Source organism: Mastacembelus armatus, chromosome 16 (assembly GCF_900324485.2).
Source record: "Mastacembelus armatus chromosome 16, fMasArm1.2, whole genome shotgun sequence".
Taxonomy (NCBI): Eukaryota; Metazoa; Chordata; class Actinopteri; order Synbranchiformes; family Mastacembelidae; genus Mastacembelus; species Mastacembelus armatus.
In genome coordinates, this window is record NC_046648.1 from 15,833,988 (window position 1) to 15,855,315 (window position 21,328).

A 21,328-nucleotide genomic window follows, 5' to 3' on the forward strand; every position below is an offset into this window, starting at 1 on the left:
AGCGACCAAATGGCCATATATTCTTTAATGCAGAGGCAACAGCTACAAATGGATTGCATTTTTTTCTGAGGCACCCAATTGCTCTGTACTCGGCCTACAGTGCATTTGACATTTGGCGGGTGCATTTTACAAACCTCTCCACCTGTTTTCGGTGCTTATTTCGCATTTCTGACTCCGTCCAATGGGAATGAGCGGAGGCGGAGAAAAGAGGGAGATAAGTTGGAGGAGAGAGTGAGAGACAGACCTGGGGAGACAGTGAGCTGCAGGTTGAGTAGAAGTCGGAGGAGTCACATTTTAAGCCACAAATTTCACTGCTGATCTGAGGACTGTTATGTGCGTTTTTTCCGTCTCCTGTTTTTGGCTGTCTGTGTTGCCGCACATTTTTTTTTTTTTTTTTTTTTTTTTTTTAATTATTTATTTGCGCGCAGCCACAGGTTGACCGATTTAATCCAGCCACCATGGATTACTCCTCTTCATCTCGTGTCGATTGTCAGTGACGGGCTCGAAATGGACAACATCAATAGATTAGTGATGGTAGAGAGAGAGGCAAACTGATCAGATCAAGTGAGCGAAGACGGAGGCAACATCTGTGGGAAGCGACACACAATTTCGAGAGACCTGTGGAGGAGCTATATGCAAAGAGGCGAAGCGAAAAGATGATGGGATGGCGGTGACAACATGAAAAAGAAAAAGTGTGGTTCTCTGTTTTCATCCAGCCAGTGATTCCACACAACTACCCTGGGGGACAGGGTCTGAGAGAGAAGAGGCAGGTGGTAGGTAGAGAAACAGACAGTGAGGAGGGGCCGGTGAAGGTGTCTGGTTATATCATACAGAAAGTAGGTTATTGTTTTGAATCAATCAGATGCAGCCAACATATGGTTAAGTCAGGTTGTCATACAGTCACAGTACTTCTCTAGCTATCAGAATTGACTGGTGTGAAATTATTATCCTTTAGTCTCTGAGCTTGATCTCATTTCCATGGTGTAAAGCCAGAGGATTTGCACGATTCCCCAGGCCAACAACAATGTAACACAGATGACATTTTATGGCATAGATTGCTGGAAGCATTGTGGGATGAAACAGAAGGAGAGGACACTGGAAAACAGAGAGACAACGCTGATAGAGTCTGACTGGGCAGCTGACTCAAATGTGACTCAAGGAATAACATATTCCCTAATTATGACCACTTTTCTTCACTGCTGCCCCTCTTTGCACCATCAGCTTTTGGAGTTCAGTCTTTCCCCTCAGTTGTGTTAACTAACTGTTATCCATCACAGGGCTGTCTCCTCACTCCTCCCTCTCCTGTCTTCATTACGATCATGATAAATCGTATGTGTTTTGTGTCGTTTTTCTGCTGTTTTTATCTTTAAAGTTCCTCTGATTGTTCTGTTTGTCTTTAGACAGGTGCGTGGCCACACCAGTGACCATGGAGCCTCCGCCCTCTCTAAGCTTGGCTCTGCTAGGAGGGAGCGAGGATGAGGACCAGCGCTTCCTCTTTCCCTTGGGAATAATAACCCATCCATCCACCACTGGCAATCAGCCAGGATCGAACCACTCCAACCACATGGGAGGATCAAGCCTGGAACGTCTAAATGGCAGCACCCCGTCCCCGTCCCCTGCCACGCCCAACTTGCCTCCAACATCACTCCCCAAGTTGCCCCTGTCCTCATCTGGAGCCCAGCCTCTTCCCCCACCCATCCCCAATGCCCTGCACCCCACCAGCACCCCACTCTCCTCTTGCCTGGGTTCGCAGCACAGCCTGAGTGGGGACAACTCCCCGGTATACAACGCCCTCTTTTACTCCTCCCACTCACCCTCCATGGAGCGGGAGAGGGATAGAGAGCGTGACAGGGACAGGGACAGGGACAGGGATAGAGAGAGGGGCTGCAAACACAGGCAGGCCAGCCCCCTGGTTCACCGTAGGGACAGTAACCCCTTCACGGAGATCGCCATGAGCTCCTGTAAGTACACAGGCGGAGTCATGAAGCCCCTGAGTCGCCTCAGCGCCTCTCGCCGAAACCTCATCGAATCAGACAGCAGCAGTGAAACCAAAGAGGGTGGCGTTTCAGCTGTTGCTGGGGCAACGGCCGCTGGGGGGCATGACCGACAGCGAGAAGGCCCTCCTACTTCCTCGTTGGCCCCTTCCTCTACCAATCAACCCCCAATCCAGAGCCCTCCAGAGATTGTGATTTCATCCAAAGAAGACTCGCCATACCCCAGAGGGTATGACATCACTGACGCCACATCTAACCAGATGTCAATCTACCACCAGAACCACGCGTTGGTGGAGAGCAGGCGGGCACATCCAGGGAGGGGGAGCAGGCAGGGAGGGGTAGGGGCGGTGGGTACTGGGGCCAGGGGCAGCACCTCCAAGGCCCCAAAACGAAAGAACCAGAACATTGGCTATAAATTGGGTCATCGCAGGGCGTTGTTTGAGAAGAGGAAGAGGCTGAGTGACTATGCCCTCATCTTCGGAATGTTTGGCATCGTCGTCATGGTGATTGAGACCGAGCTGTCATGGGGCGTGTACACAAAGGTGAGGGCACTGACCAGAGATAATTAAAAGAACACCCCACAGATTTTTACACATAAAGATCAGTTTACTAGCCTTGGGTAGTGCTGCAGAAAACAGTTGTGTAATGGATTTTGTGGCTCTGGAGAAGGAAAATAAACTTGACAATATAGTGATGTCACACTCTCAAGTTGGATTATGGGAAGTGGCCTGGTGTTTGTGGAGTTTGACCCATACTGGGAACTGGGAAAATCAGGATATTATCTGCTTCTGCAGCTTATGTTTTTACTATTTTGTATTTAATCTATCCTTCACAAATCCCCCATCTTTAAGAAAGCTCCATAATAATTTGGTGCAGTGCCCCTTTAATATAGCTACATTACATCGAAGTGCACAACACGACCACAAATGTCAAATCATCCTGCCATACATGGTGGTTGTAGCTTTGTATACTGGCACTTATCTGGAATCAGGCTAATTTAGTCTTTTTTTAACCATTTTGGCAAATTTTGCCTTTATTTTGATAGTGCCAAAAAATGACTGACAGCAAAAGTCACCAGGCATAGTCAAACCAGGGATGTTAAATCTGTCCTCGACCCCCAGGTCGCAGGACATCTGCTTTCACCAGCTTATCACCAAATTCATGATTGGTACACCCCACTCAGTGTGACCCATACCAGGCCCATGTTGTTGGGGGGTTGTGTACTGTAATGACCAGGCTTGACAGTTGCTGCTTCTGGGTGATGTAATGCAATGATGCAGAGGACATGGGGGGCAGATTATCAGTAGGAGGCCAGGATCTCATTTGCTTGTGTAATGGGGAGTGTAATAAGCTGAATTGGCCCCTGGCTGCTATTGTCTGTGTATTTTTGTTGTGTGTGTGCCACAGGGTCCTAGTGAGCCTTGGAGCATGTTTCGCTCACCTTCCTGATACTCCCTTCCAACCTGACTTTTGGCCCAACATATCACAGAGGGTTGGTTTGCTTTAGCTAATAAGATGGAAATATTACTTCCACTTATGCAGCTTATCATGTATGGATCAGTGATCATGTGAGGGAGAATGTGGGATCTCTCAGTGCACAGATACAGGTAGCCTATTAGAACAGCCTTGCTGGGTGTGTCTCTCATCTCATTCCCCCCCCCCCCCCCCCCCTCTCTCTATCTGTTTGTAGCTTGTGGTCTCCAGTTAATACTTGTTCTCTCTGTTGTTGTCATCTGCCTGTTCCATTTTGCTGGCTGTCTTTGCTTCTGTTTCTCTTTGTCCCTGTCTCCCACTCATTACGTTATGAAAATCACTGTTTTAGAAGGAGAGTCTTAATACTAATGAAAATTCAGTTTGAATTTCTCTCTCTGACCTGTCCAGGGTGTACCCCTGCCTTCCACCCAAAAAAGAGATAGGCTCCAGCAGATCCCCGTGACCCTGGTTAAGGAATAAGCGGGTATAGAAAATGGATGGATGGGTGGAATTTCTCTTTTCTCAGTTCTTGTCCCTTTTTGTCCTTTCTCTTGGCCTGTTCTTCTCCCTACAGGAGCCAATACCTCTTATGACCGCTGTCTCTGTCTCTTTTCTGTTTCAACTCCTCGTCTGCCTTTATCCTGCTTTCCTATTTCTTTCTACATTAATTTTCCCCTGACTTTCTAGCTCTCCCTCTCCTCCTCCAGTGGGCGTCAAACTGGGGGAGTGTGATCGGAAGAGAGAAGCGAATAGGCGAGAAATGAAAATCTGTAGAAGGAGAGAAAAAAGGAAAGGCGATAATGAAAAGACTGATTTAGGTTTTTTAAGCTACAACCAGTCCAGTCCCTCGTCTGACAGACAGCTGTGAATTTGAGCAGTATGGCCACTCTGTTTGCCGGCACACTTTCTGTACTGATTAATCTATGTTTATTAAGATATCTAGTTACAACCGGCAAGTCAGAGTGCAGGCAGGATAGCATGTAAAATATCTTTGGACTCTATTGTGTCCTTTCAGGGTTTTGCATTTTTAAAGAGCGGTTGAATCTAGGGAGTTAAGTATGCTTCAACAAAGCCTGATAAAAATTCATTTTTAAATGCCGAGTGCCAAGTCATTTATTTTTTTTATGGTTGTGGGTTTGGTTTGACTCCAGCAGATACTGGACTTTCATCAGACAGTTCAAGCCCTCACTTAGATAATTGAGGTGGAAAGAAGCCCGCTGGTTGTTGTGAAAAATGGATTGAGATCATGAGAATGAATTGAACCGAGAAGGAGATAGATGAGACGACAGCAGAGAGAGAAGTGGAGAGGTTCATGCTGCGCTTTAAACTGGTCTTGGGGGAAGCCTTGAATGATTTCTTCTATTGATTATTGATCTTCTCTCACCCACACATGCACTGTCCACCCTGCGCACACACATGACGTACAAGTGGACATTGATAATGGATGCTGATGTGCTATACTGTGTGCTGTGTATTGATAGTCTTCCTTTTAGAGTTTGCTTGAGAACTTGTGAGAAATATATATATATATGTATGTATGTATATATATGTAAGAATGTAGACTGTATATCTTGTTCACAGCTTTGTAAGACTTCTGTGACAGTAGCTCTAAACTCAAGTCACTGTATAGACCACGGTGTGTGACTGTATACCAACTGCTCCTGCACTCTTTTTCAGCAGGTCCAGCTGCTCTATGTTGCTCCCAAAAATAGAGATGAAGAATCAGTATGGAACTAAACAGGATGGGCTGGATTGTATGTGTCTTAGTTGGATAAATGGAGAGAGGTTAACATGGTGTTCGTGACTGTGGATATAGTGAGTAAGCATATGTATATTCATGTGTGGAAACAGATTTCAAACCCTGTCACAACATGCTGAAGCTACAGATGAGATTTTCCATTCATCATGATATAGTTGCTATCTTCAGTTATTACCCAGAGTACCCAGAGATCAGAAAATTTTTGTTGCAGATAGAAACTGTTTTCATTACACTAGGCAGTGGAATTAAATCCCTGTACTGTAAGTGTCCAATCACAGCCAAGACAGATTATACAGAGAGGAATATTGAATGATGAAATTATTTATGAATGAGAAATAATTTAATTTGCTTTCAGGCAGAATTGGGAGTTGTTGTGGGAGTCATCCAACACAATAGTAAAACTGAGACTTTCATAGATATTGAAAGTTATCTTGTATATATATATATCTATAACATAAATATTCATATTTTAGCCTGTCTCTACATTTCTATTGTACATCTTCTACTGTATGTCTTTACTATACATATTCAGTGTCGAGTAGCACACCATTTTTTCATGGTCACTGTCTCCACTTCACTGCCTCTGACCCACCACTTCCAATAGTAACAGTAGGACAAGGATAATTCCTCTGACACACTTTCATGGGCTTCTATTATTTATTTTATTAGGAGCGGGTTAAAGGGGTGTGGCGGGTCCTGGTCTGACATATGTCTCCATGTGAGGATAATCAAGGCCCTTAAACACCTAGGACCTTAGCATGTGCCCTATCACTGTCAGATCAATAGATTATTCCACAAAGGACTACATGGCTAGAGCCTTTGGCTTCATGCCAGGTATCAGGTCTGCAATGGAACAACGCTATTCTGAGGGAATGCACATCTGTTGTCAACTTCACGAAACACTCTGTCAATACGCGCATTTGACACCTTAACATACAGATGGGTGATATGTGTGTGAAAGAAGCAGAGGGATGCGGTATCATGTGTGAGCCTGTACACACTTACTGTCTGTTTCTCACCACAAGCATTGATGATTTCACAGATTACCAGCAGTGCTCACTTCTGTTTTCCCTTTCCTTCCTTCCTTCCTGCCTTGCTTCCTTCTCACTTAGAGGGAGTGTTTATGTTTCTCCCCTGATGAGTCTTAAATATGTCTCCATTTCCCCAAGGGGGTCATTGCCATCTCATCAGGCTTACAGCATCTCCCTCATTCCCCTTGCATTACCTCCATCACTCCATCACTCCCTCCCCACCCTTACCCCAGTATCTATGACATTTTGCAGACATTTACTGCGAGACGTTTCCAGACCTTTCTCTGCTAGACCACTTACGGTGGCTGCATGCTGCCTTTCAGACAGTACACAAGGAACATCAGGGAATTCAACTCAGAAACTGCCACCATATTCTTTAAAGGAGCTATCAGCCATCTCAGCACTTTTGCACTGCTGTCCCTCTCCTCTCCTCCACCTCCTTCTCTTCTTTAGTCCACTTCACACTCCCTTCATTTTCTAGATAACATGCTTCCAAGGGACTGTAGAGCCCACACGTCTACTAACTACTAGCAGGTACAAATATGCTGATTTCATTCAGTGTAACAAGGCTAGGCTACCTCACTCTATGAGTGTGTCGGTACACATGGCTGTGTTAGGACTTGTCTATCCACCAGTAACGTAAACATTAATGTCACTGACTATTATTTCGTCTCCTCTTTGTATGGGTCTACACATCTGCGGAGCGTCTATCTTTATGCATTCAACCCTGTCATATTAGTGCCTGTGAATGCACCTGTTCACATACCCCTTTGTCTGGATTTCTGGGACGTGAGTAGGTCCATAATGGCATGTGGTCCGTGTGCGGTCTAGTGTGTATGTCAATAAATGTCTTTCTATATTTGTGTGGGAAAATTTTAGTCAAGTAACATTGTGGATAACAAGGATATTTTAACCGGCCCTCACACCTTCAAGGGTTAAGATTAGAATTAGCTTTTGGTTAGGGTTAGGGTTACAGTTAGGCATTTAGTCGTGATGGACAAAGTCATGGTAAGGGGCTGGGGAAATGCATTTTGATAACGAGGATCCTCTCAACTATATGAAGGCAAACATGGAGGTGTGTGTGTGTTTATCCTCGTAAGGTGACATCGCTCTTCTGTCTACTGCCTGTTTCCCTGGAGACTGATTGCAAGAAGGCATCACTCTGGCAGGGAGAGACCCCCAAGGCTTACACATTACAGCACACTCACACACACATACACACACAGTCACATTCATTACCAACACATATTGAGCGACTTATCACCACGAGAGTAATGTGTTGGTATGTGTTGGTGTTTGGTCTCACATCTGTGTCAAGAAGGGTAAGGTGAGGACGAATGGGGATAACCCTCATCTAGATACTCCATTGTGTGTATGTGTGTGCGCGTGTGTGTGTGTGTGTGTGTGTGCGTGTATCTACGTATGTGTGTGTGTCTGCCTGCTGATTCAACTAAAGAAGCTCAAAAAGCTCATTATCGCCGCATGCTGTCCACAGAGCCATTGATCTACACACACTCATCACACACTTATGCACAGCTGGATAAAAAACTGAAGACACACATGCACACACATACATACCCACGCTTTATATGACAGAGATAATATGTGACAAGTTGCATGTTCCATATCTTTATAGTTATGTGTAAATTTGTCTCTTTTCCTCTTCATGCTGCCTGTGAGTTTGGGTGATTTAGGATTTAATTTATGTGGTTGTTACTTTGAAGCTACTGTAATTACCTATTTGTTTTGTTTTTTTTTAATTAACAGTTTGACATTTTGTGAAATAGATTTATTTGCTGTCAATATGCTGCTAAGAATTAAAAGAAAAAAGAGATACTACTTTCATAACTGTACTTTCCATAGTAAACTACACCTAGCAGATAGTTAGCTTCACCAAACATAAAGACTGGAAGCAGAGGGGGAAACCAAAAACCAAAAAACATCCCAGCAGCTCAAACATTCACCAACTAACAGACTGTGAGTTGTTCTATTAATCAGTACACAAACCAAAAAACAAACCATTTGTGGTTTAGGCTGGTATTTGCTGTTGTGTTGTTTCTTAATGAACAGTTTGCCTCTCTGCCAAGAACTAAGCCTTTTTCACAGCAGACTGACCGGTCATGGCTGGAAAAGCACAGGAATTGCTAATAACTTTAATAATGGTGGCTACTTTGTGAGTGTCCCAGTACGCTGTGTCCACGTGACAGTGAGGCAGCGTGGACAATTAGAGGACACTGAGATAAAGCAGGTAACTGAAATTCAGCCATCATTAATTTTAAGCTTCATATTTAATGCAAAGAAACGAGAGTGGTACCAATTTTTGTTTATAACTCCTGGCCTCACCGTTGCTGTTCTATACTGGTGCTTTAATTTAGAACAGCAAATAACTTCACCAGGCATGTGCAATTGCTAGAAATTAATCAATCTTTCCCAAATAATTAGTATTGAATGGTCATGGTATAGAAAAGCCAAAATGAACAGAAGACAAGCATGGACATATGTATGTCTCTGTCAGAGTAGTCCAGGCAGAGTAAGTGAAGTGGAAACAGTGTAATGGCCAGAGCTGGAAGAAATGGAACAACTAACAGACAGCTGAAGGTAAACGCAGTGAAAGAGCGAGGAAGGGAGTAAACTCAAAGCAGATCACATTTAGCTCACCAGTGTGACTGTGTGTTTAAGCAGATCTGCTGCTGAAAGTCTGCGTTTTTCTCATTAGCACAACAGTGTCGCTTTCCTTTGCACCTAGTTTGCTTCAGTGCGTACAAATGAGATGTTAGCAGAGGAGACCCAGAGTGAGACAGGAAAAGAAAGTGCAGGCAAGTAAAGACCCAAAGTTGGTTTGTGCTTTGGACAAGCTGATAGACAAAATCAGCAGAGAGCCAAAGCTAGACAATACTTTGCCAGTGTTGTGCAGCAGCCCATATCCACAATAATATGAGCAACAAATGAACAATACGCACTTAATGCTCTCCTTGTGTGATTGTGTATGTGTTCTCTTTCTCTGTTTGTGTGGACATATTTTGGCTCAATGAAAGTGGCAAAGGAGAATGTCAGTGTGGAATAACAACCTAGACTGTGTGTTTCTGAGTCTTTGAATTTCAATCATTAAGGCAATGCTTGATATACAGCCTAAACAGATACAATAACACACTCTATTTTTCAGAAGGCTGATTTGCAGTATATATTCATGAAGCCAAACCTCAACGTACATTCTGCTTAATAACGTCATGAAGGAAAGGCTGAGTAATATGTGTCTACACTCAAGAGAGCAAACTCAGATTAAGAGAGAGTCTGGCGATGAATGCTTAACAGCAACATACATAACAGCTGAAATATCTGATCTGGGATGCTGCAGCCTTAATGTAGCTCTGCCCTGCTCCTGAAGAGGACAGCAGGCTGCTGTGTCCATCAGGTGACCTTGGGGATCATGAAGAAGTACGCACTTTGTATTTTTTGTGCATTCTGCAATTCAGAACAGAGTCCTTGAGCTGATATAGACAAATGAATCCATTCAACGAGTGTAGCTTTCAGAAATCTAAGCACTGAATACAGCAGGATTTATTTCTAAGGGTTGTAAAATCATTCAAACCAAATGTTTTGTCTGACTGCTGATTCCTAACATTTTGCACTATAAACAGAATCTTTTCTGTCAATATTGAACAAGTTGGGGGAGCTTTGTAACTGAAAATTACTGAATGACACCTGAAAACTGGTGAACTACTCTGATCAAATTTGATTTCTTATAAAAGGTCAGCATCTACACGCTATGCTTCCTATCCTTATACATGCATCAGATTTATTTTACAGATAAAAACAGTAAACAGAGAAAGGAAATGTTTAACATTTGGTTGGTTCTCTCCTTTTCTTTAACTTAAAGAATATGTCCTTTTCTTTATGCCAACACATCCAGCAACAACACCAAAACAAAGGATGACATGATCCTAATAATGAGCAATGACAATGTCACCAGATACTGTATATCTCATTCCTTAATAGAAATTTCCTTTTTATTGAGGTTTAATGACATTAAGAAAAAGAATAACATGCAAGAACATTTCTCCTTTTAATGTTTCTCCTTTGAGGGATCTGTTGAAGTGAAACACCTAAAATGCTGCATAATATTACTTACAATATATATACTGTTCCATTAGTGATTATGCTTCTTATTTGATTTATAGTGTTCTACATTGTTCTGATTGATTTTGAGTGGGTTCATGAACATACTCTCAGAGACTTATGATAAAATGGTCCTGCTTTTTGTATATATACATTTTTGTACTATATTTAGGTACAGCAGTGATTTTAGCAAAATGCACTAATGAGCATTTTTACAATTCATACTTAAATATCTTTGCTACTTTTTACGGCAATCCAACTAATAATTGCTGAGATATTTCAATCTGAACCACAACTGGCAACCTCATGGTGGCGTTGGAGGAAAAGTTGGAATCACCAAAGTGAACAAGATTCATCATTTTGGGATCATTAAAATTTGTAGAAAATTTTCGTGGAGATATTTCATTCTGGACCAAAATGACTGAGCAAACATTAGACAAACAAACTGACTGACAAGTAGGATGGATAAAAATAATGGATGAAGTGATAAAAAAACGGGTGATATCAGAAATTTGGAATCCTTTTTCTTTGGTATACCAGGACACTTCACAGCAGTTATTCACATGGCCAATAATAAAAGAAATGACATACAGTGTATTTAAATAGTTAACATACTTGCTTATAGTCAGATTAATCCGTGGTCTGACACATTTCAGCAGTGAGTGTTACCTGACAGTGAGTGCTGTTGCTATGGTTACCTGCAGTTTAATATACCCTGTGCACTGATTTAATATGGTGATTAAACTGTTGACCAGAGCTATGAATGAAATGTCCTGATGTTGAATTTTAATGGACATGTGTCAGCCAGGCAGAAATGTAAATGTATCCTGCAGCTACAACAACGTAATTGAAGTTCTTGAAGCTTTTTAATATATTGTCAAGACCTGATGTTTAGTCTCCTTTTGCTTTCTGAGATGGATGTACTGTAGTTGTGTGTTTCTTGTGTAAATGTGCTAATGTGTGAATATGATTATATTTACGTGTCCACATATATGATAACTCTTGTATGGTATGTCTGCTCTTAGAGTGTCTTAAGGTGAGGGGGTTAAAGAAGCCACTGAAGTGCTATGAGTTGTATTGAGTGGAAGTTCCCCAGTTCATTGATTATAAACCCTATGAAACCAAACAAGCAGAGGATTTAAAGCTTGACTGCAGAGAGATATTGATGGGTGGAATACTACCATGCTACTTCATTTCAGCCTTTTTGTCTTGGAAATGTTAGTTCTTCTTGTCTCTACTGAGACAGTGCCACTGTGGTACATGAGGAGTGATAGGGGACATCATATAACATCTGGTACATGTGTTTAAGTTTAACCAGAATCTGATCAGTAAATCAGTTATAAGATTGACCTATCTTCATACTAACTGTTTTATGAAACCAATCATTATGGCAAAGTTAGCCTGAAATGTACAGTATCTTGTATTTGTGCTTTGTGTTTTTAATAGTTTGTGTCTCAATTTTGTCTTTACAGAGCTCCATGTATTCTCTGGCCCTAAAATGTCTGATCAGCCTGTCCACAGTCATACTGCTGGGGCTCATCATAGCCTACCATGCACGGGAAGTTCAGGTAAAATATGCATAAAACATGAATCCATACAGAAAAGCACTGTCAACTAAATCACAGGTTTGACATTTTGGTAGCTTAGTTTTGCTGAGAGAGAAGGGCACTATAGTCACCCTCATGTCTGTCAAGTATGGAGCTGGAGGTGGGAGCCAGGTAGTTTAGCATGAAGAGTAGAAACAGCGTGAACGACTGCTTTGCTCTGTTGAAATCTGATCGCCAGCACCTTTAAGCTTACCAAATTAAGACATTATATCTAGTTTTAAATCCATACAAAAAACTACAGTATATTATATTTAAAGTGTCAAAACAACAAGATGTGGGTTTATATTGGGTTATATATGGGGCTATTACAACAATCAGAGAAATCACTGCGTGGGGACAAGATATTGTCTTGCATGTAATCACTCAAAAACCACAACTTGATGTTAATCAGCGCACTATAGAGGTGCTGGTAACCAGAGTTTGTTGTTTTGGACAGAACCAAGTGAGCTTTTTATCTGTTTCCAGTCAATATGCTAAGCTAAGCTTACCACCTGCTGACTACAGTGTTATATTTAGTGAAGAAATATAAGAGTGTTATCGATCTCCACATCTAACTCTATTGGAAAGAAAGTCTCAAAACAGCAACTATTCCTTTAATGCTTTTTGTTTAGGAGGGGAGGGGCTTTCTTCAAACTGAGGCACACCTGAGCTCTGTGCATAATGTACATATTGCTGTCGTCCTTCAGGCACCGGAGACAGATCAGAGGGCCCAGGTGTGTGTCGGCATCAGCCAATTAATGACATTAATGAGAATCTTAGTGGGATCGAGGAAAGTCTGCATTGCTTTGCATCAAGTAGATACACACTGGGTCTTAAACACACACACAATAACAATCAGGACATTTAATAGATACATAGAGAATGCACATAAACATATGACTGCTCTCACACACAGAGGGCACACAAACACACTCCACCCCTTATACAGCTGAAACAATCAATCAGAAATGCTTTCAAGCTTCATAATTTCTGTTTTGCTGTTTGTCATTTCACTATAGTAACTCAGTCATTTAGCTGGTGTTTTCAACTGAAGCCATTTGCAATCGATGTACATTGACTATTTATGGAGTCTTGCGGGAATTAGACCCAGTGAGTGCCCCCACACCAGCTATTGCTCCCACCAGTTAAACCACATAGCCACACTTATCGATCTAAGCACATATTAGTTTAATGCTGTGATTTTTTTCATTATATCACAGCTTGGATGTTGCTGGAAATGTCTATTAAAGTTCCAGTCGGTCTGCAATGGGGATTTGAATGCATTGTGCTCTAAGGTTCAGGCTTTCCATCTGTGGATCAATAGCTAGATGGCTGTTGCTTATTCACTGCCATACACAGGGTCTGATAGACTGGTAATCAGTCTGTAATAGGCAGCTGCTGTGTATTAAGATTCATGGTGAAAGGGAGCCAGCTCAGCGGTGGTGCACATGCATGTGTGTGTTTGCATATACGGTGAAGCATTCATTGATAAAAGAACCTTCATTTCTGCTCATAAGTTTGATGTTGCCTTCACATAGAGAGTCAGTCATCCACCCATGCACACTGGGGCTGCTGCACGTGACAAGCACGTTAATACCGACAGGCGAAGATGAGATTGAGAGTAGTTTCTGTAAGGCTGAGAGAAAGAGACAGAGAGATAGAAATGCTCTTCTGTTAATCTCTTCGACAAATAATTCCTTTTGATTAAATGATGTTTGGGGAGGATGCTGTGAAGGTATGGTTAGGAATCACAGCAGAGTGGGAGAGGTGAAGTTGAGATTTAAGCTAAAATCATATGAGTAATTTATTCATTAATTGGTCTTACTTAACAGAGTGCTTTAAAATTCTGGATCATTTTTAAAGCATCAGTCTTGCTTTATTGTTTTGATCATAAACGCTGCACTCCCTGCACTGACATCAGAAACATTGTGGTCAACTGATCTGAAAACTTAAAAAAAAAAAAAAAAAGGGCTGTTCAGACAGATTATTTTATCATTACAGCGAAAAACTGTACAGACAACTGAGGCAAGCTGCTCAAAAATAAAAGAGGGACTTTTACAATTTCACAGTTCACTTTTACATAATCTGGGGATTTAGTTAAACACTGTATAATCATCTGACTGCTTGCTTTCTTGACAGAATTTTGAAATTAACTTCAAGAATGCAATGTTGCCATGACCAATTGAAAAGATGAACAGACTAAATAAAAGAACCCGAAGTTGCAATAAATTAAAATGCTCCTTTAAGTTGTTAAAACCGACACAGCAATGTCTGTCTGCTGTTTAGTGACTTGCAGACAGTGCAGTCAGTTATTAGAGCTTATTTACTAAAAGCAGCTGCCTGCTGCAGCTGAAAATGATGCTGATGAGATAAGAATGAACCGAAGCAATAAAGATGTGGGCCGGAAACCCCAAAAATGTGCTCAGAAACTTTGGGGGAAGAGCTGATTATACATTGGTTTGTCTCTATGACTGATCCCTTACATATACAAATAGTAATGTGTTAATGATAATGGGTGGAATTATGAGGAGCTTGAATTGGGTCTAGTTTAGCCTCAATACTGACAGTAACAGGAAACAGCTAGCCTGGCTGTTTTTCCATATTATTATAACTACTTACTGTAAATGTAACTGAAAGTAACATATACATTTCGCATTTTTAACCTTACATAAATCCAAATGTAAACATCACAGTCTGTCATCACTACATGCTATTAGTGCAGTGACAGTCTGCAGCATCTTTGCCCACAATTCTGCGCATGATTATGAAGCTGTTTTTAAATATGTTGGCTACACCCAAAACCATCTTCACCTCATTGTTATGTTATTGATGTTATTATTCAGTACTGCGGTGGGGCTGCCAGTTTGGTTTTTATTATTGCATGCTTCAAACACACACACAAACACACATAGACCAAGAGAAGTAATGCTGTGCAAAATGAAAGGTATTGTTCAATGAAGATCTCATTCTCAGATTATGACACTCTGCTGGAGCATTTTACCCAGCGTGTAACAGGATATTACATGCAAGTACACACACACAACACACACACATTTGCACAGAAGGTTTGGAGGAGCAGAGTTGCTACAGATCAGAATGATGTTATCGGTTTTAGCTGGCATTTATGCCACCTCTCTGTTTCTCTCTTTCACTGATCTCCATTTCTCTCTCCCTTCTTGTGTCTTTTATCTCCCAGTACTTTTTGTTCACCACCATCAGTGTGTTTCTTTCTTTCTCCTACCCACTTCCCCGTCATTATCAGATTAGATCTGTCTCCCTTCTCCTCTACTGTGCCACAATTCGATGTTGTTTCACATCCTTTCACTCACTCCTCTCCTCCCTTGTTACTCAGCTTTCAACTTCTCACCTTTCCTCTGTTGTACGTCAGCGCTCCCTGCATTGCTCTCTAAAAACCATCACACTTTTTAAAAAATCTGTTCATGTCTCCTTTTCACGCTGTGTTTCTCTGCTCTAGTCCTCTCTGGCATCTTTCCCCTCTCCACTTTTGTTTTGGATGTTTCTCTCCTCTCTCTTCATCTTCACTGTCTGTTCTAATCTGTTAAGGGACAGGCAAATCCAACTGTGCTCAGCATGAAACATGGCAAAACAATCAATCTAGACTAGAGAGCAGTTCATCTATAATAACCACAAATTACAAATATCTCCCTTATTTACAGCCATCACTGAAACTATGTGAATTGTCTTATGTACTAGCGACTACATTAGCTTGTCATGGAAGAATTCTTTGTGTAAAGCAAATGTGAACATGCTGTAAATGTGATGTCGGCATCACCACAAAATGAAACTGTGTTTCAAAGGCTTTTGCGCTCACGTCACTTCAGGCTTACAGTGAAAAGTGACAGGGTAAAGAGACAGGACGCTGACATGAGAAATGTTTGATTTGAAGTGAGAACGATTCAGCTTTTTGCTGTGCTTAGTCAGCTGAGCCACACTGACACTTCTGGGTTTTTTCATTTCAGCAAACTGGAAAATTGAAACAAAAAAAAAAAAAAAATATGCTGACATTAACTTTAATATTTATTAGTTTCTTGAATGTTTAGATTAAGTCAACACAGACATTGATTTTTGTCAGTTATTGTGCAGGAGAGCTTCTCTTTAAACCCTTCCCTTAAAGAGCTTTTCTTAAAACATTTTGCCAAATCTCCTTTGTAGTTTGATCTGTTCTTGTCTACTTCATTGACATAATTCTTCACAAAGGTCAGCTGACATGTTGCAGTGGGAAAAGCACAGTTATAAGTAATAACATTAGTGATGAGTACATACCATGCAGCTGCATCAGCTCAGGGTCCTGGTAAATCATGCATGCTGGATCCCTACCACACTGTCACTGGGACGTTTGAATAGAACAGGGCCATTGTTAATGTGATTCATAACCCACATGTTTTTCCTGCTTGGACAAGTCAAAATGTCTAATTTGATAAAAGACCTGTACATTTCCCGAATTCCCCTAAAATGTCTACAGAATTCTGCCAGAACTCATATTAAGTTAATTATATTTCCTTTCATTTCATTTATTAACTGTTTGCCTTTGTGGCACCAATGGGCTCACACTCTTGAGCAGGAAAATGAGTTAATAAAACGGCAGGCATTTCTGGTCAGGACCTGATTGATTGCCTACAGTAGTTCTATTTTTACTATTATGATAATATATTAAATTGAATTAGTGTTTTGTAATGACAAGTGATATAGTAAATATATAGCATTAAAGAGATGCAGAAAATGTGTCTTTGTCCTGGTGCTTTTTTAAACCTTGTAAGTGCACAGTTCACAACAATTTGTTCAGGTGTGTTATGTCTGATATTTCCATCTCTGCTCTGCAATTTGCATAAAAGCAAAAAAGATTGGACTGCAAGTGGCATTCAGGCCCTGCTGGGTCCATCGCAATGAAAAAGTTATGACATTTTATCAGAATGCACCAGCTCATTAAAGAACTGGTTGCTCCTACACATGGACGTCTTAGTAGTTATTTTATTTTTATGATTATTTTTTGTTTTTATTATTTATTTTTTACATGAGTTGTATTGATTTATCTTAAATCATAATCTCCACAAAGGGGAACTCTGCCAATTTTGCCAAATCATTAGAGCCTGTTTACAAATGTTGAGGAGCACTTCTGCATGTGTGAAAAAAAATTCTCAGTTTTGTTCTTTAGAGGAAGCTGTGTGAAATTTAATAAATTGCCTTTACTGGGTGTCAGCATTGGCAGGTGCTTTGGACTACAGCAGTAGTTGAAAATGAAAAAAGTCTGGAGGTAGCTCTCTGCTTGAGGCCAGCAGCTTGAGGTTACATACCCTGGACCTTTTTCATGTGAAGTTTAAAGGTTCCACTACTCATCCAAGTAGTTTCTTCAGTCTCAAAGTTGGTTGGAGACCCAGGGTGGTTTTGCTTCTCACCTGGCCTGCAAAAAGTCTCATTGGGAGCACAAGAGGTGAGGGGTGAGGAGATGAGACTTGTTAGGATCTAGCAGACGGTTCCTGTGATCCCTCTAATCATTAATGGGACGTCAAATGCATCCTCCCTGGTGGGCATCTGAACTGTTCTTCATCTGTGTCTGACACCGATGCCTCTTTTGAAGGACGGGTTTCTTCACTTGAACATGTATATTTTAATTGACTCCAATCCATTTTTCCTCTGTCTCCAAAATGTGTACAATTAAGTCTTCAAACAAGTGTCTTTTGTCCTTTAGATAAAGGTACACTGCTGATTGTGGTCCTGAGGAGTTGCTCCTGTTTTACTGGGCCATCCTCCTATTCAGAGACTGTCTGGTTTCTGCAATGTAGAACTTTGAACACTCTTTGCTACAGTGGACTGCATACATTATATTGCTCATCTTGTGTTTTGGTGTACAGTAGCTGAAGAAGCAACTTGGAAGTACTGAAACATTTCGACTTAACATGAACAAAGGCCAGTTGCTCTTACTCAACTTTTAGATAATTCCGATGTAAGCTAGGACAACTTTGGGGATTTGGAGCATCACGCAGTACAAACATTGATAAAAAAGCAATGGATACTTTAAATAAATATACTATTGGGAGTATTTTGAGACATCCCCCCTTAAAAGACACATTAACCCTTATTTCTGGTTGATTTCTAATATTATTTGATTGCAATATACTGAATATTTCTACATTTGTCTCATTTTTTATTTTAAAAATTACATTATATAGACACCAATAAGGAAAACCATTGTCATTACAATCAAGGTTAGATGAACTTTATTTGTGTTGGTAACAAAACCACATTCCTGCTCGACTATTATTTTGTGTTGTATTGTATATACTGTATATATCATATGTTTTCTTACAAGCAGAATATTTAAGAGGTTAAGGAAAGATTTAAGGTGATAAACTCTATTATGCTTATTGCCTGGGTCCCTTGTACTTTGTTTAGATAGATAAATACTATTAAATAGATCTTAAAATCTGAGCTGAGGTTGTTATCAGCACAATGAACTCTGGAGACATTTTGAGAACACTGTGATTGACTGTCCAATCTGTGCAAGTACACGTCATTAGTCTGTGTTACATTGCACCTGACTGACTGAGATTGGTCAGGAATAATAGAGATTGATGATTGAAATATCATTGGTGAATGGCCAATGATGAATTAATAAAATTACCATAAAGACAGCTGTTTTATATGGATGACAGTTCCTAAGTGGCCTTTTGGCTATAGAGAAGGACAAATGATTCATAGGGCCTAAACCAGGCTAAATGTTTGGTTAAAACACTTTTCCAAGCTTTGCACTTTATCTTTCATGTGTTTATTGTAGCATCCAGGACCATCTTTGTGTGCATGTTCATATATTTGAAGTTCTGATCTGTAGTATGACTCACTAGCCTGCCAGCTCACCATCAGCCTTCTCTTCTCTTCTTCACACATAGACACATAGAGAAGCATTTACATACCCAGCAACAAGAACCAAGCGCTCTAAAATAAAAGGATTCATTTTAGCTCATAAACTTGCACAAAATCCAGACTGGAAAGGCAAAAATTGAATTGTTGTTCAAATTAATCAAATAGAAACTCCTAAGCGAGTATGTGAGAAAGGGATATTTCTCCAGTCCATTAGTGCACTTTAAGCATTAGTGAAATGTCTTATTCAGTTACTTTTGGAGGATTTTAGAAGCAATCCATTGATCAAGAAGACAGGCTTGGCACTCACAGCCACTCAAAGATAGACAGAATGGCATTACGAAAATAAAGTGAGGTTGTCATCTCTTTAAAATTAACCTGCTGTCCTGAGAAGTCTAATATTTCGATGGTCATATTCTGCAGCCGCTGCATAATGTACACCAGCCCTGAGAAATATAATGGAAGAGAACAATTAGAGTGAGGGTAAACCACAGCATCGTCTTTAGACTGTCGACGTGAGAGAACCATTTTACCCACTTATTTCCAAGAAATGTTAATTTATTAGTTGGTATTTGAGTCTCGCCAGCCTCTTGCCATTTTTACTAACACAGTTTGTCATTCATAATTGCAGAGGGTGAAGGAAATTCCTGGTCTCAAGATACCAGCAGCGGAATCCTCTATTAACTCTCTCCCAGTCACTGTTTTGAGATTTTCTAGTAGCAAACTAGGCAACATCGCTCAGGCGCACACCTCAACGATGCACCTTTCCTCATTTTTCACACTTTCCAACACTTCCTTTGCACTTCCATAACACCTTCTCCCCTTCATTTCCTCTTTCGGCTACATAGAAACAGATATAGCGGTGTTCCCTCAGAGCTGCAAAAACAGTTGAGCAAAGCGTGGTATCCTCTCTGCATATTCACCTATATCTGAGCGTGTGAATCTATGCTCTTTGGGGGGGGGGGTTGGCTTTGGCTTGCCCTAGTTATTTTCTGTTCCAGGGATTAGGGATTTCCATGCTGTAGGGCGCAGACATTTCCCTGAGGTGTGAACATGTGTGTAAAAGCATGCATGCTTTTTCTTCCTGTCGCGGTATCTTTCAGTAATTAGGGCCAGCCCAGACTGAGGTTTAGTTCTTTCCCATCCCATGAGAAATGCCAACCAGGCTGTCGCACCCACTCCTTCCTCTGCAGTTGACAAAGCCGTCTGGAGGCGTGTATGTATGTGTGTGTGTGCATGCATGTGTGCAAAATTTTCTCTGCATATCTCTCTTGCTGCCTTGACAGAGTCTGGCCAGCACTGTGCCTGGTTCCATGATGAGAGACATCTGTAATCAGGGAAATAACATGATTGGCCAATAACAGTGGCCCCAGGGGACTGGAAGGGTCAAGGCATGGCTGGATGGCAGAATGGATGGCTGAGGGGGAGAGATGGAGAGGTGACAAACTCCTCCGGCAGGTTGCAGATGTACTGTAGCAGAGAGGAATGTTGTGAAGAGTGACCTCTCAGCCCTCACACCTGTGAAGCAAGCTCAGCCTATCTTTAGTGGTGCCACTTTCTCCTTTTTCTTTTTGTTGTCCCTTCTTTTCCAGTAGCCTGCAATCTGTTTGTTCTCTCATGTTGTCCCCCTTCCTTCCTGTCCACTTTCTGCTGCGTTTTTTTTTGTTTTTGTTTTTTTTGTTTTTTTTGTGCATTGCCCTCTGAGATGTCACATTTAGTTAAAATTAAAGAAATAACAGAATATACTTTTTTCCACAATCTTGTTCATTATTCCCTATGGGCTTGTTCTTTGTGTCCAAGCTTATTTATCTTTGCTGTTCCCTGACCTCCCTCCATGTATTTCTACTCATTCACTCCCTCTGTCCTGGTCTTGTAGGGGCAGTGGCACTCACTCATTCCCATTGACAGATGACTTTCCTAATGGAATTTAATTATTTATCCCTTCCTTGTGGCAATTTAGCCAGGAAAAGACCGACAGCAAGAGCACGAGGGAGGACAGGACAAGAGGGGTGGGTAGAGGGAAGAGGGCTCATTTCCTCCAGTGGCAAGAAACTGGATCACCTCTGTTTTGATTTGTAGAAATGTCATTCAGCGGTAGAAGGGAGGAGAGTGAGGGATGTTGGGAGGAAATGAACGGCATTGAAGGAGTTACACTCTCTCTCTCTCACATACACTGAGAGAAGAATGAATGATATGCAGATAAAAAAACAATGCCCTGAAAGTGTGAATGAATATCTGTGTAGTTTGGTGCCTTACTCTCAGGCACACCTCATTCCAATTTTAGCCGCAGTTTAAAGTGAAATACAAATCTGAAATTCACTGATTGTGGGAAACGTTTTTTTGTCCCCAAAGAGGGGGTGAGTCCTCATAATGCAATAGTATCAATAGATTTTTGTCCCCAAATTATGAATACACGCACACACACACACACACACACACACACATATATATATATATATATATATATAAAATTAAACCTTTGCAAGTCTTTAT

The 21,328-nt window shown here is 41.1% G+C and overlaps 1 protein-coding gene across 1 annotated transcript in view; it reads left to right on the plus strand.

Moving 5' to 3' along the window:
- The first annotated feature begins 1,426 nt into the window (after positions 1–1,426).
- The window catches only part of kcnn3 (potassium intermediate/small conductance calcium-activated channel, subfamily N, member 3), a 39,788-nt gene continuing 19,886 nt past the window's right edge, over positions 1,427–21,328 (plus strand). Inside the window, exons 1-2 of the mRNA XM_026317299.1 lie at positions 1,427–2,536; positions 11,846–11,941. Coding sequence (XP_026173084.1) covers positions 1,427–2,536; positions 11,846–11,941 — 1,206 coding nt within the window. The remainder of the gene's footprint in view (positions 2,537–11,845; positions 11,942–21,328) is intronic.